The sequence below is a fragment of the Patiria miniata genome, unplaced genomic scaffold (genome assembly GCF_015706575.1).
Source record: "Patiria miniata isolate m_02_andy unplaced genomic scaffold, ASM1570657v1 HiC_scaffold_10, whole genome shotgun sequence".
NCBI lineage: Eukaryota > Metazoa > Echinodermata > Asteroidea > Valvatida > Asterinidae > Patiria > Patiria miniata.
The window spans coordinates 3,013,214-3,025,552 of record NW_024037048.1 but is presented as its reverse complement, the minus strand read 5'-3'; the positions used below and the strand labels follow the sequence as shown (position 1 = coordinate 3,025,552).

Below are 12,339 nucleotides of genomic sequence, written 5' to 3'. Positions count from 1 at the left end.
AATTGTTTTTGCGCTAATGTTGACACTAGAATGCAATGACCGTCATTTATTGTACTTGCACCTGAGTGATAGTGAGCCATGACCGTCATTGCTCACAATATACTCCCACTATTCCTCATTAGCCATGATCACAACCTCCCCTGGTGATGAGCCTGAACTCCCTCCTAAGCTACCCCCTAAGCAGGCCTACAGTGACTACTCCAGTTTGCCGCTCTATGATGGTGCACCCAATCCCCTCCCACCCAAGAAACTCAGCCTGCAGCTAGGTGGCACGCCGCTCAGGGATAGGGTAAGAGAACACCAATCATTCTGTACAGAGAAAACCATACCTAAGTTCCTATTATTTAAAGGGGTCATAAAATGAATTCACACCAAAATATGAATTCCTCAAAGTAACATGAAAATAAAAGACACCCCCATTTGTGGTTTAAAAACTACACTTATTTAAGAGAGAAAAAGTAAATTTTAAAGGGAAAAGTAAAATTCAAAATTTAAATTCATTTTTTTCACTGTATACAATGTCCATGCCGTTTTCTGACACATTAGGGCACTGTTGCTGTGATAGAATCAGAGCCATATATAGAGAGTTGCGACAACTTCAGACAGTTGAACCATAATGGCCGTTCATGTTATGTGTGCAGTGCAGCGTGCAACTATTGTGTGAGTTATATAATGTGCACTGAAACATAATCTGCCATTTTGGTTCCAAACAGTGCGACCCTTATGTCGCAACTCTCTCTATATACGGCTCTGAATAGGATTTTTTTGAAGAAAATATGAACCAAAACGAGCCATGTCCAAGTAAAAAAGAACACCAACAACTGAATTGACTGCAGCCTGAGGCAGTTTCTGGCAACGTGATCATGCAGTTGATTAGATGGAATTGGTGTCAGAAAGCTTAGTGGTTGAGTGGTAAGACGTCTAGTACTAGTAAGCAGGTGGTTGTGGGTTCGAGTCCCACCCGAGTAGGCTTGTGAATTTTTCTCACAACTCCTCAGACAACACTGAGTATATGCAGTGTGTAATTCAAATAGTATGTGATCAAGCAGCTTGAAGAGGTTTGAATGCCAAGCCTTCTCAGGTCACCTGGCTGATTCAAATCCAACGTCCGGTTTTTATGCCCCGCCAGTGAAGCCGAAGGGGCATACTGTTTCCGCCTTGTTCGTCCGTGTGTGATCTGATACACCGTGCCCTGTGGAGACGTACACACAATAGGGAACAAAAGATTGTATATGTCTCCACAGAGCAATTTCTATAGATGAATACGTCTCCACAAGATTTTCACGAAATAGATATATGGATTTTACTCAAAAACTAGTAATTTCCAAGGTGGGTTGATTTGTCGCAAATGGAAGAGTTTAAAAAAAGGGATATTAAGTCCAAATTTCAGCCAAGGAAATTAATTCTGGTTAAAATAGGAGCATTTTGAAACTTTACTTTCAAACTTGAAAACTTTACTACACGAGAACAAAGAAATGTCTCCACAGTGATACAAATTTCAGTGTGTGTGTGTGTATGCGTGTACAAACACTGCCTTGTGGGGTACTGCAACAATGGGAGGTACCCCACAAGGAATGCCCACCAACTTGCGGGGTACCCTTTTGGTACCCCATAAGTTTTTCACGAAATAGATATATGGATTTTACTCAAAAACTAGGAATATCCAAGGTGGGTTGATCTGTCGCAAAACTCGCAGTCGATATTTGACAATTTTGGAAGTTGACCAGATCTGCACACTGGATTTAGATTGGTTCTGTTGCCAACAGTCTCATTCAGTTTAATACCAACTTTTATGTCTCGTTGAGAAGTGAATTAAAAAGTAGAAACTTTACACTAAAAGTTAAAGTCGTGTAGAGTTTCTTTTCAAACGATGTAGCTGTAAAAAACATGCTAAAATAGCACCACAAGAAGTAGTCACTGAAGATTATGTACATGTACAGTGAAATTTGGTAAGCCATTTTGTTATTCAAATTCGTAATGTTTTAGCATATTGTTTTTAATTGTCACAAAGTGGTTCACTTTGTAATTAACACTGAGGCGTCCGTTTCTGTCTTATCTTCATGCTAAAGGTTGACTAAGCTCATAAATGTGCCTAACTGACGAGGCACCATGGTTTTCAGAACAGTACCGGTATTTAATATCATGTGAATTTTCTGCGTAACATTAAGTGTTTCTAAGTGGTTTGTTTTGTAATTTAGTACTTAAGCATCAAAAGCCATCAATCTTTCTTTCTTGTTGAGATTAATGTGAAGCGCCTACAAATCTGCAATGTAAATGTGTCTAAAGTGGAGAGCACTGTGGAATTCTTGAAACACTAGTGTTGAAGAAAATACTGTAATATATGTATACAAGAGGAGAGGTCTTCATGTCTGTTTGCAATATTTAATCCCTCTGCTGTCAATTATGACACTAATAATGTCTGGAGAATTTGCAATTTCACTAGCTTACATGTATGTACGAGAACTCACCGAGACAGAGACAGGATGAACGAGTCTGGTTATATCATGTGCCATATACATGTACATTTATTAATAATAATAATAATAATAATAATAACAATAAGTCAAAATTTATATAGCCCCCGTCCATGAAAAATACAATGAAGTGTAGACTTAAAAAGATTAAACCCAGTTCATAACCCACACAGATAAAAATACAATGAAATGTACATGTATACTTAAAAAGATTTAAGATTTAGGATTTAAGCCCGGTTCATATCCCACACGGAAACAAGTGCGAAGCGAAATTCATTTCACCAACAATGCGCAGTGTACGCATCGCTGACGTCACAAACCCTGCCCCGCCCAAGCACCAACCGGTTTCAAATGATGTAAAAACATTCCATGCAAACAGTTTGCTATAATAGTATACCACAAATAATATAAGATAGCAATAAGCAAAATAATACACATGTATAATAGCAGTATTAGAAATCAGTTTACATAAACCATATGCAAGGACAAAAAAGGTGAACAAGTTAAGTTAAGTCAAAAAAGCTTGCTTAAAAAGATAAGTTTTAAGCCCTGATTAAAATTTACCGACAGATTCAACTTCTGTAAGGGTCATATTAAGCTTATTCCACTCCTGTGGGGCAACCGACGAGAATGCTCAGTCACCATACATGGACAACTTAGTCATTGGACAGTGCAACCTTGTTACATCTTGGGACTGGCGAGTGGTTCTGAGGGAGACAGATCTGGTACTGCAAATTAATTCATTCAAGTAGTCAGGACATTGACCGTTAATACATTTATAAACAAGCAAGCACAGTTTGTAAATAATTCGATACTTAACTGGGAGCCAGTGAAGTTCCATGGGTTAGAGACACAAGACAAAAGGGTTAGAGACACAAGACCAGCCAAAAGACCATCCACAATACCAGCCACAATACCGGCCACAAGACTGGCCACAAGACTGGCCACAAAACCAGCCACAAGATCACTAGCCACAAGACCAGCCACAAGACCAGCCATTATACCAGCCACAAGACCCACCACAAGACCAGATGCAACACAAGCCACAAACCAGCCACAGGACCAGCCACAAACCAGCCACAACACCAGCCACAACACCAGCCACAACACCAGACACAACACCAGCCACAACAACAGCCACAAGTACTATCAGGGCATGAACAGTGACAAAATAATGCTGTTGTGGTTCGTTTGAGTGCGATGTAGCTTGTGACTTGAATTGAGCCCGGAGATCTTGTGTTGGTCTTCTGATGGTCTTGTGCATGATTGGGTCTTGACTATTGTGGATTACGTTAATTAAATAGAAGACGCAATTCTATGAGACATGGTCAAAAGGAGAGCACTGCAGGCACAAAGAACTGTAATGACCATATCTCATACAAGGGTTTGGGCAAACTGGTTTTTTTACCATTTTTTAGTAAATGGCCGCCATTTCTTATTTAGAATCTTCATTCCCCACCCCGCTTTCACCATATAGCGCCAAGATCGTGTAGTTTAGGAATATCTTAAAACAATTTCAACATGTCACCCCAATTCAGAGAAATTTGCATCTGAAAAAGTGCAAAGGTTTATCTGGACCAGTCTGTATGTTGAAATTTTTAAGCCATTTTATCTAGCCAATTAACAAATCTGAATGCTTTATTTAATGTTTGTAATTGTGTTTACTTTGTAATAAACACTTTAGTCTCCATTTCTGTCTTCTATTAATGCTAACGGTTGAGAAAGTGAGCTTAATTGATGAGGCACCATTTGAAGAGGATGTAAATTTGTATGAGTATATGTTAAGTGTTTCTAAGTGGTTTGTTATGTAATTACCACTTACGGGTAGCATCCATTTCTGTCATTTCTTAATGCTAAGTGCCCTTTTCTGAGGAAGCATTCTAATATTCTAATAATGCAAATAAGCATTAATTGATGAGAACAAAATGAAAGATTCTCATTTAATGTCAAAGTGACATGAAGAGATTAGTTTTGTCTGTTTGCGGCTAAACTACTCTGCTGTCACTTAAGGCACTTTCAATGTTGGCAGAGTATACATGCAGTCTGCACAATTTGCAATTTCACTAGCTGATGAGAACTTGCCAAGACCACAGCACAGTTATCAGAAAAGGGCTATGGAGGAAGGAATCTCATCGTATCATGTACTATGTTCTTTTAAACCCTCAAGAATCTTGTCTCGGTTGTTGTCCAATGCTTAATTGGGAAATAACCAAAGCCATGCATCAGGTTTTCCTTTGGCAGCTGTTGCAAGGCGATGTTAAGTTGATCACACAGCAAAAATCTTCAAGCATGAACAATTGCAAGAAATTTATGTTAAGTGACTGTTATGCTGCAGCTGCATTTAATTGTGAAACAAGGAAGCCACGTGACAGGTTTTTGCAGAAAGCTGTAGCGAGACGATAGGCTGAAGTTAGACCTTTATCAAGTGAGATAACCGTTCCTACTCATGAACTCCAAATGGCTTTCATCAGTAATTAGTGTTTACAGAGCAAGCTCTGCCGCACATTACCTTAGATGAAATCACTGCATGAGCAGTATGCAGCAGGCCTAATACTGACTCTGGCTTTAAGCACTTGATGAGCCACTTCGGAGATGCGCACAATTTTCATCTCTACCCAAACTGACAGGTTTGATTGCCTAAGTTTTTTATTGCAGCAGCGCAAACACTAAAGTCTACTATCAAACTTCTTTATTAGGTTCAATTGTGCTGCTATGTGAATGCTACATAGACTAAAGCATGCAGAAACTGATCTTGTGATCTTGGAAGAGGGTTGAAGTTGATGCCAAAACAATGTACGAGAGTGAGCAGCACAAGTGTGAACTCACACCCCCCTGCCTTTGCAGCTTCTTGTAACTCAGAGATCATCATAATGGCTTCTGCTGAGAATGCAATGGAAGTCGTTCTGACTGTTACTCCTATGGAAGCAGGATTCAATGTTACAGATACTTATGAAGCCTCGGCCAACTTGCCATATGGTGTATCAACTACGGTCATCATTTGCATGTTTGGTGTCAACTTTATTCTGGTTATGACCATCAACCCAGTGTGCTTGCTTGTCATCCGACGATTGGCCAACATGCAACCAACAACAAAGAATTTCATGACGTCGCTTCTGGTCAGCAAAATGGGGTACGGCATATTCGTGTTGATCCCAGCGATGATAAACACACATCCTGTATTTGCAGAAGGCAGTATTTGGTTGGCCTTTAATTTAATTTGTGTTGTCATCTTCACCTTGCAAAGCTTCCTGTCATTGCTAATTTTGACTGTCGATCGGTACCTGGCCGTTGCCTGGTGTCTGCACTACCCTCGCTTGATGACCATCCCAAGATCGAAGATTATTATCTCCATCAGCTGGGCAGTTGGTCTGATTTTTGGACTTATATCCAGTGCCCCTTCAGATGCTTTCATAATACTGAACTACACCTTGATTGTCATCATCTTCATCGGAATTGCCTTAATTGTGACATTGTACTTGCACATTTTGGTGATTGCTCGACGCCAAGCTCGGCGCATTGCCCAGGACAACCAAGCCGGTGTGGGAAACAACGCACCGCAACGAGCCAGCACCAAATCCTTCACCACAATCTTCATCATCGTTACAGTCATCTTACTTTGCTGGATTCCCGTTGGTCTTTTTAGCTTTCTTGCTACGTCCGGTGTCAGTGTATCACCTGTTATTTTCGGTGGTTCCCAAGTTCTTTACACAGCTACCAACTGGATCGATGCAGTCCTCTTTTGTGCGAAAAACAAAGAGTTTCAAGAGACTTTGCCCAAACTGACTCGCACCTGTTTTCATGCCATGGTGCATAAGTTGAATCGCAATTAAAATCCAAATTTTACTCTTACACCAACTAATTCAAGTTTCCTTTTGTGGTGGCAAGAAACGTTTCAGGTTTTAGTCTTGTATTTGAAAGTGAGCTCATTTGCTTCTGTCTTTAATGCTCCATCAGATAGGGTTAGCCTGGGTATGTGGAGTAGCTTTGAAAAAATACAAAATGAAATGTAACTTCACAAGTAAGAAGTAATTCTGAGGTACAGTGGAATCTTGATAAGTCAAACTCCGATAACTCAAAACAACTGTTAAGTCAAACAAAGAATCCATTCCCTTCAGTAGTATAACAATGATATACAACCCTGCTTAACTCAGAACTCTACTTAAGTCAAATTTTGAACCTGTTCCATTGAGGTTTGACTTAACGAAATTTCACAAGACTTTACGAGACCAACCAACACAAGACTGCAGAGCCAAGACCAATTGTAGAGTAAGCCCAAGACCAGCCGCCAGACCAGCCGCAAGTAACAGGGCATGAACAGTGACAGAATAATGCCTTTGTTGCGGTTCATTTGAATGTGATGAAGCTTGTGACTTGAATGGAGACTGGAGATCTTGTGTTGGTCTTGTGATGGTCTTGTGTATGTTTGAGTCTTGACTATTGTTGATACATGTATTGTTAATTATTAAAGCGGCAGACGCAAGTCTTTGAGACATGGTCAAAATTATAGCACGGCGTGCACAAAGAATTGCAATAACAATGACCATATCTCATACAGGCGTGTGGACAAACTGGAAACAATGTTGCAACCTGATGCTGCTTTTTATGCCCCGTCAGCAAAGCCGAAGGGGCATACTGTTTCCGCCTTATCCGTCCGTGTGTGATCTGATACACCGTGCCCTCTGGAGACGTACACACAATAGGGAACAAAAGATTGTATATGTCTCCATAGAGCAATTTTTTTAGATGAATACGTCTCCACAAGATTTTCACGAAATAGATATATGGTTTTTACTCAAAAACTAGGAATTTCCAAGGTGGGTTGATTTGTCGCAAATGGAAGAGTTTTAAAAAAGGGATATTAAGTCCAAATTTCAGCGAAGGAAATTAATTCTGGTTAAAATAAGAGCATTTTGAAACTTCACTTTCAAACTTGAAAACTTTACTACACGAGAACAAAGAAATGTCTCCACAGTGATACAAATTTCAGTATGGGTGGGTGTGTGTGTGTGTGTGTATGCGTGTACAAACACTGCCTTGTGGGGTACTGGAACAATGGGAGGTACCCCACAAGGAATGCCCACCAACTTGCGGGGTACCCTTTTGGTACCCCACAAGTTTTTCACGAAATAGATATATGGATTTTACTCAAAAACTAGGAATATCCAATGTGGGTTGATCTGTCGCAAAACTCACATTTGACAATTTTGGAAGTTGACCAGATCTGCACACTGGATTTAAATTGGTTCTGTTGCCAACAGTCTCATTCAGTTTAATACCAACTTTTATGTCTCGTTGAGAAGTGAATTAAATAGTAGAAGCTTTACACTAAAAGTTAAGGTCGTGTAGAGTTTCTTTACAACCGATGTAGCTGTAAAAAAAACATGCTAAAATAGCACCACAAGAAGTAGTCACTGAAGATTATGTACATGTACAGTGAAATTTGGTAAGCCATTTTGTTATTCAAATTCGTAATGTTTTAGCATATTGTTTTTAATTGTCCCAAAGTGGTTCACTTTGTAATTAACACTGAGGCGTCCGTTTCTGTCTTATCTTCATGCTAAAGGTTGACTAAGCTCATAAATGTGCTTAACTGACGAGGCACCATGGTTTTCAGAACAGTACCGGTATTTAATATCATGTGAATTTTCTGCGTAACATTAAGTGTTTCTAAGTGGTTTGTTTTGTAATTTAGTACTTAAGCATCAAAAGCCATCAATCTTTCTTTCTTGTTGCGATTAATGTGAAGCGCCTACAAATCTGCAATGTAAATGTGTTTAAAGTGGAGAGCACTGTGGAATTCTTGAAACACTAGTGTTGAAGAAAATACTTTAATATATGTATACAAGAGGAGAGGTCTTCATGTCTGTTTGCAATATTTAATCCCTCTGCTGTCAATTATGACACTTGTAATGTCTGGAGAATTTGCAATTTCACTAGCTTACATGTATGTACGAGAACTCACCGAGACAGAGACAGGATGAACGAGTCTGGTTGTATCATGTGCCATATACATGTACATTTATTAATAATAACAATAATAATAAGACAAAATTTATATAGCCCCCGTCCATGAAAAAAAATCATGCTCCTAGGCGCTTTCCATAAAAATTAAGACACAGGATAAAATACAATGAAGTGTAGACTTAAAAAGATTAAACCCAGTTCATAACCCACACAGATAAAAATACAAAGAAATGTACATGTATACTTGAAAAGATTTAAGATTTAAGATTTAAGCCCGGTTCATATCCCACTTGGAAACAAGTGCGAAGTGAAATTCATGTCACCAACAGTGCGCAGTGTACGCATCACTGACGTCACGAACCCCGCCCCAGCACCAACGCGAAGCTTAAACCGGGTTTCAAACGATGTAAAAACATTCCACGCAAACAGTTTGCTATAATAGTAAAAACATTCCACGCAAACTGTTTGCTATAATAGTATACCACAAATAATATAAGATAGCATATAAGATAGCAATAAGCAAAATAATACACATGTATAAATCAGTATTAGAAATCAGTTTACATAAACCATATGCAAGGACAAAAAACGTGAACAAGTTAAGTTAGGTCAAAAAAGCTTGCTTAAAAAGATAAGTTTTAAGCCCTGATTTAAATTTACCGACAGATTCAACTTTTCTAAGGGTCATATTAAGCTTATTCCACTCCTGTGGGGCAACCGATGAGAATGCTCTGTCACCATACATGGACAACTTAGTCATTGGACAGTGCAACCTCGTTACATCTTGGGACTGGCGAGTGGTTCTGAGGGAGACAGATCTGGTACTGCAAATTAATTCATTCAAGTAGTCAGGACATTGACCGTTAATACATTTATAAACAAGCAAGCACAGTTTGTAAATAATTCGATACTTAACTGGGAGCCAGTGAAGTTCCATGGGTTAGAGACACAAGACACAAAGGGTTAGAGACACAAGACCAGCCACAAGACCAGCCACTATATCCAGCCACAAGACTGGCCACAAAACCAGATGCAACACAGGCCACAAAACCAGCCACAGGACCAGCCACAAGACAAGCCACAAGACTAGCCACAAGACCAGCCAAAACACCAGCCACAACACCAGCCACAACACCACCCACAACACCAGCCACTATACCAGCCACAAGACCCGCCACAAAACCAGATGCAAGACTAGCCACAAGACCAGCCACAAGACCAGCCACAACACCAGCCACAACACCAGCCACAACAACAGCCACAACAGCCACAAGACCAGCCACAAGTAACAGGGCATGAACAGTGACAAAATAATGCTGTTGTGGTTCGTTTGAGTGCGATGTAGCTTGTGACTTGAATTGAGCCTGGAGATCTTGTGTTGGTCTTCTGATGGTCTTGTGCATGATTGGGTCTTGACTATTGTGGATTACGTTAATTAAATAGAAGACGCAATTCTATGAGACATGGTCAAAAGGAGAGCACTGCAGGCACAAAGAACTGTAATGACCATATCTCATACAAGGGTTTGGGCAAACTGGTTTTTTAAAACCATTTTTTAATAAATGGCCGCCATTTCTTAATTTAGAATCTTCATTCCCAACCCCGCTTTTACCATATAGCGCCAAGATCATGTAGTTTAGGAATATCTTAAAACAATTTCAACATGTCACCCAAATTCAGAGAAATTTGCATCTGAAAAAGTGCAAAGGTTTATCTGGACCAGTCTGTATGTTGAAATTTTTAAGCCATTTTATCTAGCCAATTAACAAATCTGAATGCTTTACTTAATGTTTGTAATTGTGTTTACTTTGTAATAAACACTTTAGTCTCCATTTCTGTCTTCTCTTAATGCTAACGGTTGAGAAAGTGAGCTTAATTGATGAGGCACCATTTGAAGAGGATGTAAATTTGTATGAGTATATGTTAAGTGTTTCTAAGTGGTTTGTTATGTAATTACCACTTACGGGTAGCATCCATTTCTGTCATTTCTTAATGCTAAGTGCCCTTTTCTGAGGAAGCATTCTAATATTCTAATAATGCAAATAAGCATTAATTGATGAGAACAAAATGAAAGATTCTCATTTAATGTCAAAGTGACATGAAGAGATTAGTTTTGTCTGTTTGCGGCTAAACTACTCTGCTGTCACTAAAGGCACTTTCAATGTTGGCAGAGTATACATGCAGTCTGCACAATTTGCAATTTCACTAGCTGATGAGAACTCGCCAAGACCACAGCACAGTTATCAGAAAAGGGCTATGGAGGAAGGAATCTCATCGTATCGTGTACTATGTTCTTTTAAACCCTCAAGAATCTTGTCTCGGTTGTTGTCCTATGCTTAATTGGGAAATAACCAAAGCCATGCATCAGGTTTTCCTTTGGCAGCTGTTGCAAGGCGATGTTAAGTTGATCACACAGCAAAAATCTTCAAGCATGAAAAATTGGCAAGAATTTTATGTTAAGTGACTGTTATGCTGCAGCTGCATTTAATTGTGAAACAAGGAAGCCACGTGACAGGTTTTTGGAGAAAACTGTAGCGAGACGATAGGCTGAAGTTAGAACTTTATCAAGTGAGATAACCATTCCTACTCATGAACTCCAACTGGCTTTCATCAGTAATTAGTGTTTACAGAGCAAGCTCTGCCGCACATTACCTTAGATGAAATCACTGCATGAGCAGTATGCAGCAGGCCTAATACTGACTCTGGCTTTAAGCATTTGATGAGCCACTTCGGAGATGCGCACAATTTTCATCTCTACCCAAACTGACAGGTTTGATTGCCTAAGTTTTTTATTGCAGCAGCGCAAACACTAAAGTCTACTATCAAACTTCTTTATTAGGTTCAATTGTGCTGCTATGTGAATGCTACATAGACTAAAGCATGCAGAAACTGATCTTGTGATCTTGGAAGAGGATTGAAGTTGATGCCAAAACAATGTACGAGAGTGAGCAGCACAAGTGTGAACTCACACCCCCCTGCCTTTGCAGCTTCTTGTAACTCAGAGATCATCATAATGGCTTCCGCTGAGAATGCAATGGAAGTCGTTCTGACTGTTACTCCTATGGAAGCAGGATTCAATGTTACAGATACTGATGAAGCCTCGGCCAACTTGCCAAATGGTATAACAACTACGGTCATCATTTGCATGTTTGGTGTCAACTTTATTCTGGTTATGACCGTCAACCCAGTGTGCTTGCTTGTCATCCGACAAATGGCCAACATGCAACCAACAACGAAGAATTTCATGACGTCGCTTCTGGTCAGCAAAATGGGGTACGGCATATTCGTGTTGATCCCAACGATGATAAACACACATCCTGTATTTGCAGAAGGCAGTATTTGGTTTACAGTTTATTTCATTTGTGTTGTCATCTTCACCTTGCAAAGCTTCCTGTCATTGCTTATTTTGACTGTCGATCGGTACCTGGCCGTTGCCTGGTGTCTGCACTACCCTCGCTTGATGACCATCCCAAGATCGAAGATTATTATCTCCATCAGCTGGGCAGTTGGTCTGATATTTGGACTTATATCCAGTGCCTCTTCAGATGCTTTCATAATACTGAACTTCACCTTGATTGTCATCATCTTCATCGGAATTGCCTTAATTGTGACATTGTACTTGCACATTTTGGTGATTGCTCGACGCCAAGCTCGGCGCATTGCCCAGGACAACCAAGCCGTCGCGGGAAACAACGCACCGCAACGAGTCAGCACCAAGTCCTTCACCACAATCTTCATCATCGTTACGGTCTTCTTACTTTGCTGGATTCCCGCTTGTCTTTTTAGCTTTCTTGCTACGTCCGGTGTCAGTGTATCACCTGTTATTTTCGGTGGTTCCCAAGTTCTTTACACAGCTACCAACTGGATCGATGCAGTCCTCTTTTGTGCGAGAAACAAAGAG

The 12,339-nt window shown here is 39.9% G+C and overlaps 1 protein-coding gene across 2 annotated transcripts in view; it reads left to right on the top strand.

The window, feature by feature from the left end:
• The window catches only part of LOC119735509 (dedicator of cytokinesis protein 1-like), a 73,446-nt gene that overhangs the window by 54,617 nt on the left and 6,490 nt on the right, over window positions 1-12,339 (top strand). For both annotated transcript variants that reach the window (XM_038209224.1, XM_038209235.1), the window contains one exon: window positions 123-289. In XM_038209224.1, coding sequence (XP_038065152.1) covers window positions 123-289 — 167 coding nt within the window. The remainder of the gene's footprint in view (window positions 1-122; window positions 290-12,339) is intronic.